Here is a 23,504-nt window from a genome sequence, read left to right on the forward strand (position 1 = left end):
AAACCTTACAGCACCATTGCTATATGGCCCAGACAAATTACGACCGTCTAGGTAATATTTAAATAGATTCCTAAAGTAATTGCAGGGGGCTCGGGCAAACTATTCCTGTTGTAAAAGTTCTTGGAGATCTGAAAGTAGGACCATGAGAATAAACAGTCACAAACGAGGTATTTTTTTTTTTAAAAAAGAGGGTGGTTCATTCCATGCCTTTTATTCTTCTTCCAAGAGAAACATAAACAGCGTCTCCATTTTGTCCCGTGTTTTTTTTTTTTTTGTTTTGTTTTTTTTTTGCTTTACTTCCACGCAGGGCAGCATTACAATTCATTGGTTTTAAGGTAAGGAGGGGATGGACGAGAGATAGAGCTAACATCGAGAATAACGCTATAGAATGCTTTGCTTGCAACAGTATCGGCATTTTAATAATATTAATAATATTAATATTAATAGACATTTATACATATTCTGTATTCATAGATATTTTTTTTCTTTAAAAAAAAAAATCTTCTCTTTGCACTACACGCTTGACCTTTTCAACGCATGTAACTTCACAGTATCAAGGAAACCAGGGGGGAAACTTTCACCTCCCTTGCTGTCCCCCACAGTCAAGTCAGGGGGAAAATTTCATCTGGTGGTCCAATATACATAGAATAACACACCTCTCCGTGGACAAAGTCGTTTCTCCCCTCCAAAGCGGGGAGATTTCTTCCTTCCTTCCTTTCATGTGCTTGACAAGCGTAACTAGCGGTAACCCAAAGGTATCCAAAGCAAAAACTACCTCAAGTCATTACCTACAACCAGAAAGTGTAAGATTTTAGCCAATAAAGCAGACAAAGACTTTCCTCTCTCCTTTTTTGAGGGAAGGGGGAGGTGGAGGGGGAAGAGGTCTCATTTTCGTGGCAATTTTAAAAGTTGTAATATTAAATATGGATTTTTGGGTACGCGGGGGATTGGGCACAAACATATAAGTGCGCCAGCCTTGGCTCCTGACACCGTATTCTATAACCTGATGTTATCTGGATCGGCTAGACGCATGCTTCCTATTAAGCAGCGGCGTGGCCAGATTTTAATTATTCGAAACCATCCTCGGCTCAGATCCAAAACACCAGCTATCATTACAGTGGGGTGGGAGAGAACGCAAGTTGCCTTCAGTCTTATTTGGCTCAATTTTCTGAAAATGGAGTTTGGGAGAAGGGTGTTGAGAAGGGGGGACAATAGGCATCTAGGGTTCTGAAAACCATTTCCCCCCCCTCAGCGTCAGACTTTCCAGACCGGGCATTGACTGAGGGCAGCAGCGGACATGGATGGGGTAGTGTGCATCAGTTATGGCTTCATCCCAACGAAATCAATTACCAAGAGGCCATGGAGAGGCTGAGGATGTAATTGAAAGGCTCGGACGCACACAGGTGCGAGTAGCTAGAGGCTTAGGGGATGGGGAGGAGACCCGTGGGTGGGGGGTGGGGTGGAACCGTCCTAGCTGTTCAGACCATCAAGATGCGTGCCTAGGGTTCATCAGGAGAAATTGAAGTTGGCTGTGAGCTCCCGGATTCGATTCTCCCTGTTCATTTTCTTCAGTTTCATCCTGCGGTTCTGAAACCAGATTTTGACTTGTCTGTCTGTTAGGTGGACTGTGCGGCTGATCTCTAGGCGACGCTCACGAGTCAGGTACATGTTGAACAGAAACTCCTTTTCCAGCTCGAGAGTTTGGTGCTTGGTGTAAGGGCATCGCTTCTTCCTGCCACTTTTTGCGGTGAGCCAACTGGCTGCGTTCTCTCCTTTGGAATTGCCTAGTTTTAAAGGGGGGGGGGGGATAAGGAAAAAAAGGGAAGGTTACCAGAACGACACCAGGAAAACTTGGGCGGCGTAGCGGGGCTGGGCTGGGGGACGCTTCCGTACTTAGTACCGAATATAAATTTGAGAAGGGCACTCTGGCCTTCCTTCAGGGTTCGGGTCCCTCTCAAATCGGGAGCCCCAAAGGAGAGCGAGCATTGCAACACACTCCCTGACTTTGCCGCATCTCGCTGGTCTGAGAGACCGGATCGCTTTTGGAGTTGACACCGATGCGCACAAATGCCTTTGGCAGTGGCGTCTTGCAGGGTTTTGCCTCTGCTTCAGTCCTGGCCGTTTGTTCTCAAAACACTCGTTGCGAGACCGCCCCCGCTCCCTCCCCTAAATCCAGATTATTTGAAAATGTGGTCGACGCTGTCGAAGCGCTCGATTAAAAAAAAGAAGAAGCCCTGGGTGGCTGTTTTTTTTTAATTGGGGGTGGGGTCGTTTTCGAATTGTTATGCCTAATATTTCTGGCGAATGAGGGCTGCAATCCCATCTAAACTACTCCACACACCCTTCCAGAGCATGTTCGCTCAGAAGTAAGTCCCACTGTGTTCAGTGCGGCTTACTCCCCGGTAAGCAGGTATAGGAATGTTGCGTTACTGAGAATCAAGCCCGTTCAATTCAGTGGTGCAGCAAACAAGCAAGCATAGGAACGGTCTGTGCGTTTAAAATTCAAATTAAATCTAAACCGTTGGGCAGTTTAGCGCTGAGATGGTTCCTACAAGCACACACTGATAATGCACGTTGTTTTTTTTTAAAGCACATATGCATTTCTCTTTATTTTTTGGAAGTACATGTAGCTGGAGGTGGGGTTGGGGCGGGAAACCCAACTCTCTCTGTGTGCATTTAGATAACGATATGCATATGCATATATGTGTGCACACACTTAACATGCTTCATTGCATCCTGTTTCAGAATTGTGGGAAAACAACAACTGTAAGCTTACCCTGCGGAGTTCCCGGTTTTATTTTCTTATTATTATTTTATTATTCCCTTTAATGGCATCATGAAATAGAAAATTCTTCTGCAAAAGCCACTCGCCATCCCCGCGCCTTGAAATGAATGACTGAGCACCGACCAGGAACTCTGGCATTCTTGTACAGCTCCCATTCATTCCAATGACCCTGCGTATATTTCAACACAGAAGTCTTGTGGCGCTCTGGAGAGCCTCTTGCAGCGCAGTCTCCAGCAGTCTAATTTGATAGTGCTTCATAGAAGAGAATTTTAACCCAGCTGCCTCCTTTTTTTTTTTTTTTTAAGGCATCCAGGATCGTAAACTAGAACTTAGCCTGTTAATGGGCTTATTTATTGGCGCTGGCCCCTTGCTTACTTTGGACGCTTTACAAACATCTATGTTATCTCTGCAGTCACCTCAGCATCACTTGAGGCGAGGAAATACAGAGCTGTATTTATCTCTTTTTCCCTTTCTTCCTATTTTGTCTCTTTTCAAGCCCTTTGGCTTTAGGATTTTACCCATACTCAGCTTTTCCTTTCTTTTTGTATGGCTCATAAACTCGAAGGGGTGGCTATATCAATACTTATTTATTTACAGCATCCCAGCGTCCAAATATGAATGGCAGCTCAGCAGGTTACGCTAAGCCGCTCTATGAATGGCCATTTTGGTCAGCGAAGGGGGCTTCCAGTATTCTGGGCGATTCTCACCCCCTTATCGCATCCCACCCCTCCTGGTTTTTGTGGCAACGGGGCCGGCTGCCGTGCGCGGGGGCGGGGGAGCTAGGCGGGTAGAGAGTAGTGCATTTATTTATGTTATTTTATTGCTCACCTAGCGTTTCCTTCTCTGGAGAGGGCTTGCTGTTCTCTGAAGGAGCCGGGGAGAGTTCTTCGGGGGCCGAAGAGGAAGCTTGCCCTTCTTCCTCACCCCTTTGGGCCACGCAAGCCAAGGTGCTGGGTGGGGATGAATCCTCGCTGTCTTTTCTCCCCGGATCCGGCGGTGGGACTGCAGGAGTCAACGCTGGCGGAGTTTCAAAGCGCACTTGAGGTTGCGGGGCGAACTGTGAAGGAACCACCATCTGCCCCGGATGGTGCTGCTGCTGCTGCTGTTGGTGGTGATGATGATGTTGATGGTGGTGGTTGCTGTTGTTGTTGTAGCTGCTGCCATTGCTGCTGCCGCTGCTCTTGCTGGTGCCGTAGGCTTGAGACAAGCGGAAGTAGCCTGGGACGGGCACCCCGGTGGCTGTCACGTTGTTCATGGAGCAGACCTCCGAGCTCAGCCTTGGGAAAACGGACAAGTCGGTGGCCGCCGCCTCTTTGGGGCCCTTCTCGGCGTCATAGAGGCAGTAGGAGCTCTCCTCTTTGATGTTGGGAGCGAAGGAGCAGGAGGTCGCCTGCGGGCTCTCGTGCTCTTCCAGGCGGCAGGACCGGGGGGGATCTAGCCAGACTTCCATCCCTGACATGTAGGCGTGAGAAGCCGGCGCCACGCTTGGAGAAGGGCCTTCATTGCGTTTGCTCAAGACCGGGAAAAGCCCGTAGCTTTGCAGCCCATAGGACAGATCGGACGCCTGTGGCAGGTAGACACCGCTGTTGTTGGGATAGTAGCCGCCGCCTCCTCCGCCTCCTCCTCCTCCAACTCCTCCGCCGCCCCCGCCTCCGCCTCCTCCGCCTTCCCCTCTGCTTGAGGCTGAGCTGATCAAGGAGTCCACCAAAAAAGAGTTTGCAGCGGGGCTCTCCGAGCATGCCATGGCCGTGGTGGAATAATTTGGCGAAGAGAGCAGATAGCCCTTTCTGGCTGACATTTCTTGTGCAAAACATGCTGGATATGATTAGAGATACCCCCGCGCCACGGCGAGTGCGTGCAGCCAATGGAATCCCAGCCCTCTCCAGCAACCCCTCCCCGTTTGGTTTCGTAGGCAATGAGCTGCTCTCAGGTCCACTGCTGAATTTTATATATGTGTGTGTGTATGTGTGTGTGTGTGTGTAATCGATGGTGCCACATAGCTGCCCTTGCCTAGGTACCCGGGGGTACAACTGATGTTGCCACATATAGGCTGCCTTTTGCCTGCGTGTCAGCAAAGGAGGGGGAAAGGCGCGCGTGGGCTCTCGCGCACACGGAGGAGAAAGGGGAGACAAACAATAGAAAACAATTTGCCCCGATTTTAATGCAACCCATAATTTAGCCAGGCTTCCTCTTTAAGCATATGCGCTAATGTATAAAAATGCAAAGGAGCATATTAAGCGTTCAGGTCGTAAAGCGAGCTGTAAGTGAACCTTTCAACATCCCAACTCCTCTCTCTCTTTCTGCCACCTCGCCACCAACATCCCCCCTCCCCCCCTTTTGCTCTCCCAATCCCATCTCATACAGCCCATGGCTGTGATGAAATTATTAAAACCTCAGTATTTATTGTCAAGCCCTGGGACATGCTTTTGCTTAGCTATTTTTAGTGGCGGTGATTATGGCATCACGGGCCACTGGAAGTTCTAAACCAACCTGACCTCCTCACTAGCACTGAAGGTTTACGGACATCATAAAGTCACCCAATGTCTCCTCAAGATGACAAGGACACTAATGAAGAAAATTCTCAAGCCTGGCTCCCATCTTTGAATATTGGCATATACATGTTTTACGCGGAAGCAAGTCCCACTGTGTTCAGTGTGGTATGGGTGGGTTTACTTTCAGCTAAGTGTACATATAGAAATACCGCCTCAGAAGTGAACCCCCGCCTGGCAGGGAGACTGAGGAGCGCCACTGTGAAATATTCCTGTCTAGCGCCGCAGAAGCAACAGTAACAATATGAGCCCATCCTTGTTGACCCAGTAAGCAAGCATTGCATCGAAATCTTCCGTATCTGGTCTTAAACTAACATGTGAAGCAGAAATATCTGGTGTGTCTTGTAGGGACGAGGATAGCAAAAGGTCTCACAGAACGTGGATGCGAGATATCCTCAGATTAACATTAAATTCTAATGGTTAGTGTTCGGAATTGTTTCTTTTTTCCCCAAGGGGGAGTATAATAATAATCGCACACCCACTATAGATTCAAAAGTGCGCCACAAGCAAATTATCTCAAAATATCCTCATTCTCAACCCATAAAAGGCTAAAAAGGACTGTCAGACAAAACTGTGTAGCCTGTTCGTAATTGTGGTAGACAACTAGCAGACAAGAGAGTGAGACCGGCAGACGGGGGCAGATAGATAGAATTTTTAATTGGGGGGGGGGGAGCGAAAGAATGGCTCCACTTCTCTCTCTGCCTCTCTGTCTCTCATGTTCTTGGCACGCGTTGTTTGGAAATAATAAAAACTTGAGAGAAATAACATCACTTATTGTCCATGGAGTCTTTTAGAATTATTATTTTTTAAGAAAAGAAAACAAATATTTGTTTAACTTTTTTTTTTTTTTGAGGTTACAAATCCCTGCGTTAAGTATCTCTTCTTCCAAACCGCCCCAGCTGGTAGGATTTAAATGATCGCCTGTCTCTGCTCCCAAGCGAGTAGGAATATTCTTTTGAACAATTCAATATTGTGCTGTAAATCTTCTGCTCGGTTCCGTTTTGGCACCCACTCCCTCGTCCATAAAGCCCTCAAAAGCGCTAAGAATGCCAAGGGAATCGGGAGGCAAAGGCGCTGCCTTCTTTTCCTGACCAAGCCTTCGGTGTAGTGAGTGCAGCAGAAAGGGTGGTTTCAGATATACCCTCTCTCTCTGGCACGGCTTACCCTTGGCTTTCATACAATGCAGGGCGAGTCCTGAAAAAAGCTCATATGCTCATATGCCACTCCGCACATTTCCCCCTTTCCACAGCACGGAGGGGTGGGTAGGGTAGGATCTATCTGCCAAGCCTCGCATGCCTAATAATGCCCTGGTTTTGCCTACAAAACTGGGGAAATTCCCTCCCTTCCTTTTGGGATTCCCCTCCGCTTAGCTTCTAAACCATTCAGAAGGCAGCAGGACACAGAACTCGAGTTTTCTCCTAGGCAAGTTAACGCGAAGGGGGCCTCCTGAGGTTTCTGGCTTGTCGGATGGGAAGCCTGGCAGAGATAGTTGCAAGTTTGCCGGGCCCGTAAAATCTTTATGGAAAGGCAAGACGTCCTTCTTAAGCCACTTCCACCACTGCCATACCTATCACCCTCACCTCTCATCTCCTCTCCCACCAGCCAAGAATTGCACCCTGGGTTTTTCACTTCTGCTGGCTTGCAACACAAGTTAAGCATGGAGGCAGAACAACCAGAGGCAGGGGGTCAGCAGCCTATAAGAAGAGCCGCCTTCCCCACACCCTGGAGTAATATTGTCCGTGTTTCCCCAACTCGACTTAACTTACACCGTGTTAATGTGTGAGGAACAAGTTCTTATCAGATTCCTAGGAGGGCAATATGACTTCTAGCAAAATTAATGCCATATAAGGAGCACTTTTATGGGCTAGCACATTGGAAACGTATTATCAATGGGCTTAGAGTTGTAACAGCAGATCTCCGCGCAATGAAATGGGACCCGCGCGCACGGCCCACCTTCGCCTTTCCCAGGACTTGGTGGGGCTAAAATCAGGTAGATCAAAACTTCGAGGAGGGGGAATCTCGTCCCTCTGTGCGGTGTGTTGATCCCCGCCTTCACCCCTCATCTGCCAGATCCAAAAGAAATGAAGCGCATGCCTTGAAAAATATTGCTACTTATGCAACAACAACAACAACAGCCGTCTACCTGGGGAAGGGTCCGTTGGCGAATAAAGGAAAGATACTACAAGTCTGTTTAAAAATAAGCCCCCCCCCCAGTTTAAATAAAAAGATTGCGAATCTATAGATCCCAATGGAAAGAATTCCCTTCCGCCATTCCTCTCTTTAAATAAGTGCTACAGTGAAGGTCGAGCCGATTCGTGAGTCTAGCGAAGGCGAAAAACCTGGAGATACGGGAATTCGCACCTCATAAGTGCACGGGCGACTGACCATTTCCCGTTTCAGAGAGGTCCAGGGGCATCCCGTGGGCCACTTTGGAGGTCAATTGGACCTTTGGTCGGATCCATCCCAGCAAGACTCGGTTTCTGCTCTTAAGATTCAAGAGAAGACTCGAAGGGGAAACCGGCGGTCGAAACCAGAGGAGCGGGGCTAGGAAAATGGTTTGAAACCTCTTCTCTTTCAGGTTAGAACCGCTTGCAGCTGGACACACACACACACACACACCCTCTGCAATCAAGGGTACTGTTGGTTCCTTTTCACTCAAAGTATAAGGCAATAAGGAAGCGGCCCCTCGTATCCAGGGCCCCCTTTTATGGTTGCGTTTGTGGGACCCAAAGCGTCTGGGCTTTGATGGTCAAGGCACCCAGGGCCGGATCCGAAGCCCGGGGAGGTCAATGGTAAAGAGAAGGCTAGCATTTGACTCGGGGAAGCTTTTGGACCGCGCGAGAGGAGCTCGTGAACTCGGCTCTCGGCGCCTTTTTTCTTTAATCGCTAACAAGGCCAAAAGCATCGTCAAAGCCAGTGAAGTAAAACTAATAATGTGCACTTGATTTTTAACTATAAAAGATAATGGTCAATTCTAGAGCAAACTAAACTACTTTGGCGTGCATTGTGTGTAGCGGTAACATTTTAAACACTTAACAATGTGTCTCGGACATTAACCAGGACTTTATAGCATTTCTTGAGACTATTATGCAGGGCGCGCGGGGGGGGGGGGGAGAGAAGAGAAATGACTGCTTTTTCATTCTGCTCCTGCCAACAAACTCGTCTGGGAGATTGGGAAGTGGGTGGGTGGAGGGTTGGCGGGTTAAGCACCAGCAAACAACCAGCCAGCTCTACAACCAGGTTGCGCTGGAACATGTGGGTCGGCAAAGCCTAGAGTCTCCTTAGTTGAGTTATGGAATGGACCGAAGGCTCTCAGAAGCCACCCAAAGGGCTGGTAGTTTGAGGTGAGGGGTGGGGAGACGAGCTCTTGCACACTGCGGAGACACAGATATCCTATTAATTTTTTTAACAACAACAACATTGGTCCAAGAGAAATATAATGGCTGCATTAGTACAGTCGTTGGGCTGTTTTATGATCTTGAACTGAAAATTTAAAAAGACTGGAAGGGCTAAGGAAGACACAATAACTTAAGCCAAGTTAGATCGAAGGAGGGATTTCCTCCCCTACCACTTTCTGTCTCTCTTCCTTTAAAATCCCACTCGCTGAAGAGAATGATTTATCCACTACTTATTTCCAGGAGGAACTAAAAAGGTACAACATTGTTAAGAAAGGGATGCTATTTTGTATGCTAATTAAAACGGGCTTTATATTTCTGACATGGGTAAATTGAGGTTTTGCGGGAAAGGGGCTGGCGGTGGCGGGAGGGGGGTGCGCGGAGAGGAAGGAAAAAGTGTAAAAGCTATCATGGGAGTCGGAAGGCTGCCTGCCTTTAAATATATAGCCGCAGATTGCATTTTGTAAATCTCCACCCAAATTAATACAATCAGTGCGCACTTATTTAATATTAAAAGTGTCAGTTGTCAAGAATGTGACTGTGTGCCAAGGCAGTTTTCCCTCTGGAAAAATTTCCAAACAGGCGGCTTTCCATCAGGCGTTTTAAGAACTGCATCTCTGCGCCAAGAAAAGGTGTCAAACGACTACCGAAGTAATTTTTTATCTTCGCTTCGAAATTCTTTCAGGTTAAAAGGAGGGGGGAAGGGGGGAGAGGGCCTGAAGGGTAAAGAGTGAGCGACGATCGGGTTTGGGAGATTTATTTCCTTTAAAATTTGGACTTCGTTTGCACCTTAAGCCCATTTTTTTTCCTGGCAGCTGGGATTCTGGTCTGGCTGAAATCCTGTTCACTGGTTTGCTGGTGACTACCTTCCTTCTTCTCTCTGATAGGGATGGGATTTATGTGCGGGCAACCGAGCGCAGGATCGCAGCCTGGCACCCCAGTGTTAAACGCGTCGGTCGGGAAGGAAGTCCTGCTGGTTTCAATAGGACATCCTTCCGCGCGAGAGTGGCTGGGACCACAGACGTATATGAATGCGTATTTACTTGGACGTAAATTCAGTTGAAGTCAAGGGCATCTCTCCCAAATCAACGTCTCCTAAGGAATGGGAGCGGAGCACAAGTCTTTTCAGGTCTCAGTGGGGCTCACATTCAAAATAAGGCCATTCCAAAGCCTAAGCTAGAGGATCCGGAGCATAAGAAAGTTATTAAATACTACAATCCTGCGCACACTTAACCTGAGACTTGAAGCCCTATTGAATTTAATGCGACTCACTTCAGGGTTAGCAAGCCTAGCTCCAGGCTAGCAGACACGTATCTAGCATTTTCCGTCGTAGACTCCCGTCTGGTTCTAGTAGCCCATTATGTTGTGCGAGTAGCAACAAAATTTGGAGAGAGTGCATTGATCTGACTCCAGCAAAGTTGGATTTCTCCCTTCGAATAATTTCGGCTAGGCAATAATATGTTGAAGTCAAAGCGAGGCGCATGTCTGAACCTATGCTTCTTCTTTTCTTTTCAACGTGAGTTTGGCACACTATTTCAAACTAGGAGGCAGCAGCTGTTCGCGGAGGGATATCTATTTGCATTTCTAAGTTACAATTATAATATAAAATTATATTGAAGCTCGGCCATGGTTCGTTCTCAGAGGCATTTCTTTGCACAGATTTGGGGTGGGATGGGGAATACTAGATATCCGAAGGAGACGTCGAAGTGGAAGACGCCTCTTTAAAGACCTTAGGCGTGCTTGTGTGCGAAAAAGCAATCGCAGCATATTATGAACGCAGAGTCATTTTCACCCTCTTCCCCCAAGCACACTATCCCAGCTTATTAGAAATCGAAGCGGGTGGGGAAGAGTGAATATAAGGAATCAGCTACAAGGAAAGTTGCTTTCTGACCCAGATCTACAGCAAACTTAATTTTACCACTAGAGGATATCTGGAGACTAACCATTGTGGAAACCTGTTTATTGTTTATATTTTTGGATGAAATGAAAGAAAGAGAAGCAACCAAAACAAAAAAAAGTATGCTTCTGAATACACGTATTTATTCATTTTTGCTGGTTTCTTTTTCTTTCTTCTTCTTGTTAAAATGAAGGGGAAAACCTCTCATTTGAGTTTGTTATGCTTAAATTTTTTATCATTTTATGTAGACACCATGCTACTACTACAGAAGCACGCGGTAACTGGTGACGTGATCTGCTAATGAGACCTAAGAAATTGATTAAATAAAAGCAAGAAAGTTGTTGGGCTGAACGTTTCCCTCCTGTTAATCGCTTGCCTTTGTTTCCATAAGCACTGGAGGAAAGTTCCCTCGGAAAAGAGGACACCATGCTCCTACCACAGAAGAAGGAGCTGACTGGTGAAACGATTTGCTAATGAGACCTAAGAAATTGATTAAATAAATGCAAGAAAGTTGCTTGGCGGAACGTTTCCCTCCTATGAATCGGTTGCCTTTGTTTCCATAAACACTGAAGGAAAGTTCCCTCCGTCTTCCCGCCTCGCCTCCTCCACCCCAACTTAATAACCGAGTAAAGCTTTAACACTGGACTTCAGAAATCATAGTTCAGTAGGGCGGTGCGTAGTCAAGAGAAGAGACTTTCTAACATAACACATGACTCGGACCAAAATATGCAAGCCGAAGAAGTTAATACCACAGGCAGACTGCTAGAATAAAGTTGGGCCTGTCTGAGTGGGGTAAAGTGCGGGGGGGGGGGATCGCGTCGCGAGCTTCTGTAATCTGAAATTTATCCCAAGGTCAGCTCGTCGACTGCTTAAGAAATCAGGACTGCTCCTCCTAATCTATCCTGGGTGCTACACTGGTAACTCTCACGGTTAGCATCTGATCCCAGGCGCTTTACGCGAAAGGAAGCTCAAGAATATCCCCTGTGGATGTTGTATAATAGGCAGCAATCTAGAGAAATCTAGGTATCCCTCAATCCTATTTAAGTAATTGGCCCGCTCAGAATAATCATAACACGAGATCCCTGCAAATTCGCTGCAGCAAGTATGCTGATGACCGTAGCTCCAAGTGTCCAGTTAAGTAAATTTCCTGTTATTGTATACAAGGGTTAGGCCTTCCAGATTATGGCTCCGCTCTCAGAATATCTCTACAGCAAGTACACTGCAGATCAATAGAGACAGGATCAACAGAGATATTTTAAATTCAACCTCCACCCAGGAATTGGCTTTACATGAGATCGCTCCGAGGTGGGGGTGTTAAGCGAAAGGAGCTTTTACTCTACATCCAGCTCTATCGATTTCCAGCTCCTTCTGCTTAGAGTGGAGGAGAGTGACGCTGCCTCGGAAGAAAAAGGCATTTAATAAATATCGCTGTAAACCAACCATAGGCGGGCGAACTCGGCCAAACTGGAATGAGCAAACCACAGCTCAAGTCCAATAGCTGCCATTTTCAGTCTACGCCGCTATAGATCTAGTTGATAGAAGACACCTAGCGTCCTCCAGACAAACGTGGACATCCATAATCCTGTATTCCCAGGGATGTAGCTTTTATAAGAAAGCCGCCGTCTTGGCCTACCTACGCTTGTTTCACCACCGCGTGAACTGCTTGGCAGACCTTCAACCTGAAAACCTTTTCTCCACTCCTTTCGAGGAGTTGCTCTCTAAACTTAGCAAGCCTTCAAACAAGACTTTCCACAGCCAACCTTTTAATGACTGGCTTTCCGAAAAGACACCACACCCCTGGAGTTCCACTTCCAAAAAGAAATAAAAATAAACGTGAAAGGATTTAATCGAGAGCAAGTAGACCTAGAGGTCACCCCAGCTGCACCTTGATAAGAGCTGCTTCCTCTTTAATCAACCAAACTTAGCCTCAAAGGAAATACTCACCCTCTGGAAGCCCGGAGTAGTCAGCCTCGAGAGTGTGTGTGAGAGAGCAGCTCCTGGCTCAACCCTTGTGCTTCTCCGTGAAGGAGTGAGCAATCGGCTTCACCTTACCTTTGCAAATCTGAGCGTGGAAAGTGAAATAATATAATGTGCAGCTCCTAGAACGCAAGGGGAACAAAGGCCAAGATTTCAACCCCCCCTTCCTCTCCCCCTCTTCTCCCACTGCGGCTTTGACATTGATCTGAAGAACGCCATCTTGTGGCAACAGCGTTGCTCCGCAGAGCTGACCTGCCAGCCGGTTTCCAAATGCCCCGCGTTAAACGAACGGATGCTAGCGCAGACAATTGCCCTCCGCGGATCTACCCTCCGCAGCTCAGAGATGGCTGAAACAAACCTCCGCCTCGTTTATAGCCCAGCTTTCCCAGTATGCAAATAGAAAGGGGGGGGGAGTCGAGGGCACTTTTATAGCTGCATTGTCCCGGCAACACATATGGGATGTCCCCCCACCTTTTTTTAACTGGGCCAGGAAATCACCAGCAGCCTCTCCACAAAACTGGAGAAACTCCATGAGTCAACCTAGAGATGAATAACCAGTTAATTTTTAACTAGCAAAGGAAGTTGCTGCCTGAACATTTATTGCCACCCGCCTATTCCTCTCCCTGCCTTCTCCCTCTCTTTCTCTTCTCTCCATCTATCTTTCTATCTCTCCCTTTTAAGAGTTGCATTCCTTTGTAGCATGCTAGCCAAATAAACAAACAAGCAAGTGAGCTCCATTCTCTCTCTCCTCTCTCCCCCTGCGCTTCATCTTTGTACATTTCCTTTGACCAGACGCTGTCTGGCTTAGGTGGGGGTTGTCAGCAAAAGCCCAGAGCCAGTTAGCCCTTCACCTCAAGGTTATGGGTGATGTCCAAAGCAATACAGAAGTTCAAAGCCAATAAACAATAGGAGAAAACAGTATGTACTTTCTCTCCTGATTAAGTGTAAGAGAGGAAAATCAACCTCATGCCACATCCTCAAAAAGGTCTTCGGTGGGTTGTTTTTTAATTTTTAATTTCCACCCCCGCTCCAGAGATTAAGAACGAAAACCACACACAGCCCATCTGGGCCTCACTCGCACGAGGAATGCCTCCCCATTCTCTTTCCCTAGGAGTCACCACAGAGGAACCAACACGTTTCAACCAATATGCTTCATTCTGCCTCGCTATCATTGCAGTTTTGGGGATCAGATCCTGCCACAAACATTTCTTAGCACTTAAAGGAGTGTGTTCAGAAATATGGCGCCCGAGATAAACAAGAGCGGACCAGCCCAGAAAAAACCACCAGCTTTTCTAATAGGTTTTACACCTGTGAGCAAATGTATAAAGCCTGTAATCTGCAGTTACTTGAAGGAGTGATCCTCCACCCCCTCCCACTTCTACAAACCGGTGAAACCTGGCCTCAAGCTCGCTGCAGTCTGCCTACGCATTCATAAATACCAGACATGTTGCCTTGCCTTCTCCTGAAGGACCAGAAGCAATAGGTGAATGGAATTTCCATGATAGCATCCCATTCAGGAGCCATGATTCAAACTCTCAGAGCCCAGATCAAGGAATATCCATGAATACAACACAAGGATTAAAAAAAATTATTATTATTATTATAAATTTCCCACATGTTTATTTTCGTTGTGCGCCGTACCACTGTATACATGCCACGAAAGACCTTCGCATAGTAAAAGAAACCGTATTTACATATATGACGATACATATCTTCAAACAGTGTTGGAATATAAAGGTATTGCGTTTTGTGAACCGTGTAAAAGAAATCGTGTCCCTTTTCGAAGCTGGTGGTTTTTACAACATTCTAGTCGCCTTGTCTTTCTTGCACAGATATTTTTTTTTTTAAAAAAAGGACAAACTCGACATTTTCCAAGGAAAAGGACCGTTAAAAAAACATATACCAACCAAAACGGATCATTTAAAAATGTACAAGTCTTGTAAAACACCATTCTCGTATGAAATATACATTCAGATATTCTCGACAGCAAGCGACTTTTACAATAAAACACAATATCCTTTGTAAACTGATATAGACTTTTAAATAGTTCTTTCTTTTAAAATTCGTTGTTCTCTCTCTCTCTCTATTTCTCACTCTCGCTTTGGTTCCTGCAGGGAAATATACTTCTTTTATATATATTTAAAATAACTCCAGGGAACTCTCCGTTCTTTGATTCTGCCGCCTGAGCGATTAAGTAGGGCTTTCGACACTTAATAGTGAACAAAAAGATCTGAAAACCAATCCACCATATTTACATTGTTTGCCTTCTGCTTGGGCTTCTAAGGGAAAGAAAACGCTAGTTATTTTAATGATCTGATTCAGTGCATTGCACACATCCAGGGTCCAATTAAGTGTTGTGTGGTATTTGCCAAACTGTCCTTCTCCACAGGTATTTCCTGAAGAAAGTTTGTGAGACAGAAGCCAGAAGCTTCCTTTTACGGTTTCCCCCTTTGGAGCTATTAGATTAGTCTTTCTTTCTCCCTCTCTTTCCACCCCACCGTGCACTTTTTTTATTTGTTTGGTTTTTAATTTTTTTAAGCATTTAAATAAGAACATAATGATTTGTCTCCAAAGGGATGGCCACTTTTCGACAGTTGTTGTTCATTTTTTTGTTGGGGGTTTTATAAACGAGAGCTAATGCACGTGGCTATGTATTTGACTCTTCAGTGATTGTTTCCTTACCATATATGGCGAATTAATACCTGAAATGTTTTCAAAAGGAGGACTGTCAAACCTTCCACGCCATAACTCCCTATCAACAGCACGCTTAGACTCAACACTACTACACCTCTACAAACATTTATGATTGGCCTTGCAACTGCTTAAATTTTTTGAACTTGGTCAACACTAGGGTAACCGCTCTTGCGGAAGAAGGTTTATCATTTTAAGGGTCGAGGAGGGGAAGGTGATGGGACGGCGGCTGTGCATTTAGAGGTTGCGGGGTCTCCTGGAGGTTTTCTTTTGCAGTAGTCCATCAGGCGCAGCCCTGGGTAGCCTTTCAAGCAATGTTCCACAGTAAAACCAAAGTATCATAGTTTTAGACCGACACGAATCCAATAACTCACTCCCCGCTTTTTCACGTGTGAACTCGCGTTGGGATGAGTTGCAGTGTCTATAGGTAAGAGGTATAAAATTGCCCTCGGAGCAAAATATGGGGGTGGCGTGTTTGGAAATGCGGGTCCAGGGTGTAAACCGTTTCCAATTGATATGTCAAGAGCTTTAAGAAGAACTTTTTTTAGGGGGGTGGGAAAAGTAGCGGGAAACCCCAGTTGGTTTACATTTTTATGGGGAAGAAAAAAAATATTAGTGTGGTGTTTTTTTCCCAACGTCCTCCGTCACTTTGCACACCTCCTTCTCATAGGTAACCCTGTGGCTTGACCTTGTCATGGGCGAGATCTGAATTTAATCTCATCTTGAAAAACGCTACCAGTTTTTTAAAGTAGTGGATTAGCTGAGTAATATTGTAATCGGTCCCTGTTAATTTTTTTCTCTTTCATTCTTCTGTTTTGAAACCATATTTTTACTTGACGGTCGGTCAAGTTGAGCATTCGGGAGAGCTGGAGGCGTTTCTCTTTGTTTATATAGACACTGAAGAAGAATTCCCTCTCTAATTCTCTAATCTGATATTTGGTGTAGGGGCATCTCTTTTTACGGGTGCGTTGTCCACCTGTGGAATGACAAAAATAAAAGGCAGAAGCCATTAAGTCTGGGATCAGATAGGGCTGGGGGATGACTGCAATTCATATTTAATAAAGGGACATTCTTGGGTTGAACCATTGAGAAAAGGCCTGGTTTATTAGCTACATAAAGTTGACGCTCCGTTCCTTTCTGCATTAGCCTGACCTTTATTTGAGGAACATATTTGCATGTAACATTCCAAAATCCCAACATCTTCACTTCGAAGCATCACTTCAAGCAGTACACCTGAGGCGCTATGCTATGAAATTAAAGCCCACAGTGTCCAAACTACTGACTCCCTAGTCAGCAGAATCTGCAGTGCACAAGATCTAGATGGACATCGCACAAGCAGTCCCGGAATAATACAATGCTTGGCGCGGGAAGGTTAAGGAGGCTCATGGCAGACTCTCTGTAACCTAACCCAGCTGTGACACTGTTCTTGCAACCCAGTTTTGCAACTCAGTTTTAAGAGAGGACATAGAGAGCTCCACCGCTTGTTTCACCCCTGAGGGACATTATGACACCAGGATCTGAGAAGCCAAATGGGCTCCTGTACATTGACCGAGGTTTTTTCCCCCTAATCTTAAACTTGGTTTTGCTTTTGTGTGCAGCTTCCTATTGTTTAAAAATAACAAAACAGTACCCCAGCGCCTAGGACAACCACTAGTTCATTACATCTTATCACTCGCATCTGGGGTGTGTGTGTTTTAAAATTAACCCCTCTGCTATATTCTCTCAAGTCCTTTCGCTCCTTCATAGCCACACTGGGGTTAATGTTCATGGCCCCCCTCCTTTAAAGTTTAAAGGCTTTTTACATTAAATATTGGTCCTATATTTCCTTGCAAACACACATACACACAACACGTCCCCGTTTGCTGTTACAGCTCATTATAAGGCTATTTTCCTAGGCTTTTGAAGGTGAGGGGGTGATGAGCAAGAAAAATCTACATTAAAAAAATAAAACCAGGCAGTGACAGGTTGAATAGCAATTGTAAGTAGCAAACTGTTGGGCAGAAGGCAACACATACTTGCCACAGTGTCTTAGGAAAATGGCTTCCTTTAGACAAAAAAAGGCCAGCTTTAGGTTAATCTGTTGCTTTAACTATATTGCTACAGTGCAGGCAGCTAGTTTTTCTGCTAAACGCTATTCCCGGGCAATCGTTAAAAAACTGGGATGGCTTTGAATCCAAGTTTCTAACTAGGCTTCTGGGGAAACACATGGCTTTTATAAAAAAAATCCAAAAAAAGAGAGAGAAAAATAATCACAGGATTACATGGATATCAAAGGACTCAGAAATCCCCTTTTGGGTACATTTACAGGCGCAAAACGTGCGTTATTATATTTTCAAGAGTTTGACCACAGAGCCTTTCTCTCCCCAACATCCTCTCTCTCTCTCTCTTTATTCTTTTTTTATGATTTAAGGGGGGGGGCTTTTTCTTTTTTCCCTTTTTTTGTTTTAAAAAGGCATCCATTGGCCGGTGGGTATTTCACGGCCAATTTCAGTCCCCGCCACGTGATCTCTCCTTTTATAACAAAGTTTTGTTGGGGGAAATCTACAGGCCCTTCCATAAACCTTATATGCTTATAAAACAGCATATAAAAATTTAACAGCGGCGGTGCGCTAAGATTTCCAAGTCCGCTTCATAAAAGCGCCAGGGCGCTGCCTTTATACGTACTGGAGCTGCTGGATTTCTCCTCATTGTTGCCGGAAGACGAAGCCGGACTGCTGCTGCTCTCCGTCCGCCGCCGCCGCTCCTTCTCCTCCGCAGCCGAGGCCGCGGCGCTCGCTGCAGCCGCCGCCGCCGCCGCTGATGCCGCGTCCCTGGCGCAGCTCCCGTCCGAACTTGACGTTGCGCCGACGGCAGCGGCGGCGGCCGGCCCGGGAGCGGCTCCCCCTCCCGGGGGCATCTTCTCCCCGTTCTTCTCGCCTGCATAGTCCGAGTGGCTGTCGGCCGTGCCATAAGCCGTCTCGAAGAACTGGTCGAAAGCCTGCGGGAGCACCCCGTTCCTGCCCACGGTGCTATAGAAATTGGACGAGACGCTGGCGGCGGCGGCGGTGGCTGTCGTAGCCGGGTGGTGGCCGTGATAGACGGCGGCGGTGTTTTTCCCGAACATCTCGCTCATGCTGGCGGCGGCGGCAGCGGCGGCGGCCGTGTTGGCGGCGGCGGGCAGGCAGTCTCTGTGCATGATCTCCTCGGCCGAGTAGCAATGCGGGAGGTTGTTCCTGTGGTGCCATTTACTAGCCGGATCAATGGCATACTCGCGGAAGGTGACTTCCCGCACGGGTTGGACCTGGGGTAGGTTGGAGGAGTAGGAGTATGTCATGGGGCGAGAAGACGGGGTCTGGGGCAGGAAAGAAGGGAGGCTGGAGAAATCAGGACCCGACACGTAGTACGTGCAACTTGGCAAATACATATTAGACGAGCAAGGGACACGCTCATCAAAATCCATCATTAGGCTACCTCGGGCTCTCCGCATTAGCCGAGCTTAACATGATTCTCTAATGCAGCTGCCTCTTTGAAGCAGATCCGTGAAGTAAGAAATTTGGAGACGTAAAGCTGACGTGGAAATCTATCCCCATCCTTAGCAGGGAGGCGCTGGTCACGTGACCAAATGTTGAAATTGACAAGCTGCGAGTATGGGCCCTCTCTGCTTCTCTCCCTCCCTCCCTCCCTCCTGTCCCCCCCCCGCTTTTCCCGCCCCCTCCTCTTTTGTAGCCATCTCAAGGGAAGCAACAGATCGTCACTTTTGGTCTTCTAGCTAAAAAGCACGAGATCTAAAGTGCAACTCACGCGGGCCTCGTGGACAGTAAGGAGGACAGAAAAGACTGCTGGCCTCTGTCCGGCTCTCCTTCTTTCCTTTCTCTTTCTTCTTTTCTTCCTTCCTTCCTCGCTCTCTCTCTCGCCCTGCAGCCCTTCTCTTCCCACCCGCGCGCGCAATCAAACTATCTTGAGCCTATTAGCCCGCTGAAGTGCCCACGGATCTCTCTCCCTCTCCCCCGCACCATCTCTTCCCTTCCACCCCCACCCCTTTAAAAGCACGTTGAGTCACTTTCATGAGATGCCGTGTAATCTCCTAATTCTGCCCAGATCTTGGCTTCTGGGAAGCGCTGCTCCGCAAGCGACGGGGTCCTTGGGAAGGGCTCCTCCGGAAGGTACTCGCCCAGCGCTGCAGGGTTTTTTTGTTTCTCTCTCTCTCCGAAGGCATGGTCGGGGAAGAATGTGCCAGGGCCAAGTCTGTACTGATTTTCATGGTGAATGGATGACATGCTCGCGTTCATGTTCGACTTCCGAAGGCGCTTAAACGCCTTCCTTTCCTACGTACTAACCTCAGAGAGCCTGGGCTGCTTCATCCTAGTTCTGCTCTAGGCATTTCACGGTCTTTTATGCTCCCTTAACAAGGCTTTTCCTTTCCATCCCCGCACACACACACCCTCCGCATCCCCGGCCTCCTCTCGCTTTGAAACCCCAGTTGCTTGATTATTATTTTTTTTGTCCATTATTACATGCAATGCTAGGACGTCTTTGGATTGCAACCCATCAGGTGAAAGCGCAGCGTGCAACCTAAGGGCAGCTGCCTACCTGAGAAACCCACAGCGAGGTTGGATGAGCCCAAGGCGCGCGCCCCTCCCCACCCTGAAAGGTGTTCCTCGGAAGTAAGTGCCGTTCATTGCAAGGGACTCGTGAGGAGCATTAGAATTCCAGCGCGTGAGCCGCAGCAAGAAAGAGTCTTGCGGCACCTCTAAGGCCAACGCGTTTCCACGATGGCACAAACTGGCGTGGACTGGAATCACTTGGTCAGATGCACCAAGCCAGACATATATCTGCGAGCAAGAAGTATGCAAAATTAGCAGGGATAGGAGGCGGACGAGCCAGGATTTCGGCGGGTCCGAATCTCAGCGTTAACGTTTAACTGCTTAGTGGCTCTCTACTGTATAGCACTAACCCCAATCTGCAGAAAGAGCTCTTTTTTTAAAGCTTTGACCATAGTCGGAGGAAAGGCGGCCTTATAGAGAGGAAGACTGTATAGAGAAGTGATCAGGGCTGGACTCCCACTCCACCGATTCAGGATTTAGGCTCATGGAACTCAGTGGAGCTTACTTCCGAGGAAGCATGCAAAGAAAAAAAGGCAACTGGCTGTGTTTAGAAGTAGCATCCACACCCAAGAGTAAAAGGAAACCAGGTGGAAGTGCTGGTGTTGGTGTGTGTCTGTGTGTGGAATAATCCTGCCAAGCAACAGGAAAACCTACACCAACCATCTCCCACCCTTTCCTATGTGTACCCTCTTAATATGCTTAATTTTAGGAAGATTCGTGTTTTGGCTGGATCTGATTATAGCCAAGGCCACAGACAACTCACTATGAAATTGGTGTAAAAAGAAAACCCCCGCACACATATCATTCCAGGGGATGTCATGATCTCTTGGGGGTACCTTTTTTTTTTTAAAGGGAGGGAGAAATCCTTTTTTAAATTGCTGTTTTACCACCCACCCACCCATGCAACCTCTTTTTTTCTAATACATCAGAAGCTCAGAGTTCTACTGTACATGCTGGAGATCCGGGGATTTGAATGTCAAGATCGATTTGTTTATTTATTGCTGAACTTATCGTAACTGACTCAATAACAAATCTAATCATGTTGGGTCCTGGGAGGGGAAAAAATCCTCATTATGTATTTTCTCTGCGTTCGATTTAACTGGACGAAGCTGCAAATATCAATAATATCTAGTAATTACTTTGTAGCGGAGTAAACTAATTTATTAACATTAATGTTTATATGCCTTTTACCTCGCCCTTTCTCTGGTTCCCTATTTTCTTTTCTCTCCCCCCCTCCCCTCTCCTTTTTCTTCTTTTTTTACAAGGGTTACCAATCACAAATCAAACGCTTTGGACATATCCCTTTAATGAACTCTTTATTTTGGATCGCTGGAATAACTTTTATGGGCCTTCAACGGTTGTGAGCTGAACTTGAAATTATTAATTAATCTCCCTCCTTGTCGCATTTGCCAAGAGAGTGGATGGAAATAAGAGATAAGCGTGTCATCAAAGGGCTAGTTACAGATTGCTTGGGTCTGTGTGGGACTATAAAACTGTTTTATTTCTTTTCTTTGGGGGGGGGGGGTAAGGTGCAGAAATATGCAACACTGATGGTTGCCAAATTGGCCTTTTGATTTTATTTTCCCTCCGTCCCGAATAAAACAAGGTACCTGAGAGTTGTATCTAGCTTACATTTGTACCATATATACATATGGTAGAAAATACATAATGAAGATCCCCAGCCCCAGGACCCAAACCATATATATTTATAAAAAGATTGCTTGGTTCCTTTCCCTTCCAACTGGACAAGAGTGGATTTCTGAAGGCTCCCCCCTTTTCCTCCCCAGTGATAACAAAGGCGCCACCATTGCCCAGACTCGCTCCGCCTCTCCTGCCTTAGCAAACAACTTTCTTGCACTTGTATGGAGGGTGGGGGGCGGGTGGCTTTTACAGGCTCTCATTGAACCCGGCGCGTCTAGGAGAACCGAAAACAGTTCTAGACTGGCCTGGGGTTTTATGGCACTTTTGGCAGTCAACTTCAGCTTGTCTCTGAGCGGACATGCCAGATCCGACCGACTGAAAGCCAGGAGACAGACAACCACCTACACGGATTTCCCCCCCTCCCCGCCTCGCTGGTTTCAATAAGTCTGCTGCAGCCTTAGGTGAAAAGGGGGCAGGTTTGGAAGCCCAAGGTTTGTTGTTCGGAAGGACTCCAGGTCCTTTGGGTGACCGAGAGTCTTGCATGTTCAAATCCTTTCAGACAAAGGGGAAATTAAGATGGGGCGGCGAGGAGGATATAGGATGAAGGAAGCCTGTCCAATTGTCTGCACCTTCAGCCATCTCCTGTCTGGCTTGGGATATTAGTGATGGGTTTTGGTTTTTCGGAAATGAATTAGATACTCGGAGATTTGGGGGCAGTTGCATTTTTGTGCAAAGGAAGAGGTGGCGGTGTGTGTGGTGGAGGAGGGGTGGGGGACACACACTATGCATTGACTCCTGGCAACCGCTTACATTTGTGAAGCCATTAAAGGCTATTATGCAAAGGGACAAGACTTAAGGGTGCCGCTAGTCTCAGAATTAGTAGGCACCCAAGGCACACTTATCTCTGCTTTATTTGCTGCTAAGTGATAGGCCGCTAATGTGTGCCTCCAACTCCTCCAAATGGGCCCTCAGTTATGGTGAGCCTGCTGTTAAGGTGGCTATTTTGGGGGCTTATTTGTTTGCTCTCCTTTCTTTTAAAAGCTCCCCCCCCCCTTGAAATGCAATATCCGCGACTTCCTCTGCTGAGATTCGGTAGGAGGAGGGAAAAGGAGCTGAGGATCATCCCCTGAGCCTGCGCCATCCCCACAATTCACCTTGTGCGAAAGCCACGTAGATACCACGGAGGTGTTTAGTTTGGGGTTAGAAACCGAGGGTCTCGATTTAAGGATTTAAGGATTCAGTGCACGTAAGTGGGGGAAATAGGAAAACACATGCCTCCACTAAACGAGGAAGAACGGTTTCCATTCCGGAAGATTATAGGCTTTCTCTTCGTCGTTGTAACGAGCACAAGAAGAAAGATTCGAAATGCTCCCTTTGTTCTCTAAAGACCTCGCTTTATTATATGTTAAATGCCTCTTCGCTTTCTTACCTATAAATTGTCTAGTATGGTTATATGCCAGGCGCCCGACGCTCAGATGTACACGATATTATAGAGAATGGTTGCTTCTTTATGGGTATATATTTGGCAGATGTTTGTGAAAATTCGCTTATCACGTCTTTTCTTAATGTATAATGTGTTTTGCCATTGGGCCCTTGCTGCAGAATTTTATTTTATTTTCAACTGATCTCCTTCAGTTCAGATGCACGGCGGTACATGTCGCTGAACTTAAATGGGGTTTAGGTCTGCGGCATTTGTCATGTTACTATGGGTATATGCCCTCTATTAGCTAGGTAGGTTGCATATGGCACCTAAATGGACAATCAGGAGAGATGCTAATGTGGGGTTATCGATGCTGCAAGTGACTCCTGGCTTTTAATTTTCCATTACTTAAAACAAAAGCAGCTATGTAAAAGAAGTTTCACTGCTGTAAAACCATTTATAAACTATGCTTGTAAATTTATTCTGTCCCATTGGCCAATATTTTCCCTCTATTTGCTGTTCTTCTTAAATGCACACTTGCTGTTACAGAAATGGCCTACAAATAC

The 23,504-nt window shown here is 46.6% G+C and overlaps 2 protein-coding genes across 2 annotated transcripts; both read right to left on the reverse strand.

Moving 5' to 3' along the window:
* Nucleotides 1-491: 491 nt before the first annotated feature.
* On the reverse strand, nt 492-5,428 carry HOXA10 (homeobox A10). Its single transcript, XM_083706009.1, has 2 exons — nt 3,614-5,428; nt 492-1,784 (listed from the first exon to the last, which is right to left on the reverse strand). Exons 1-2 carry the CDS (start codon nt 4,581-4,583, stop codon nt 1,510-1,512), a joined length of 1,245 nt encoding a protein of 414 aa, XP_083562135.1. The 5' UTR covers nt 4,584-5,428; the 3' UTR covers nt 492-1,509.
* An 8,747-nt stretch (nt 5,429-14,175) lies between these two features.
* Nucleotides 14,176-18,931, reverse strand: HOXA11 (homeobox A11). Its single transcript, XM_083706050.1, has 2 exons — nt 17,959-18,931; nt 14,176-16,270 (listed from the first exon to the last, which is right to left on the reverse strand). Exons 1-2 carry the CDS (start codon nt 18,758-18,760, stop codon nt 16,038-16,040), a joined length of 1,035 nt encoding a protein of 344 aa, XP_083562176.1. The 5' UTR covers nt 18,761-18,931; the 3' UTR covers nt 14,176-16,037.
* Between the last annotated feature and the right edge of the window lie 4,573 nt (nt 18,932-23,504).

This window comes from Podarcis gaigeae (assembly GCF_964106915.1).
Source record: "Podarcis gaigeae genome assembly, chromosome: 12".
Classification (NCBI taxonomy): domain Eukaryota; kingdom Metazoa; phylum Chordata; class Lepidosauria; order Squamata; family Lacertidae; genus Podarcis; species Podarcis gaigeae.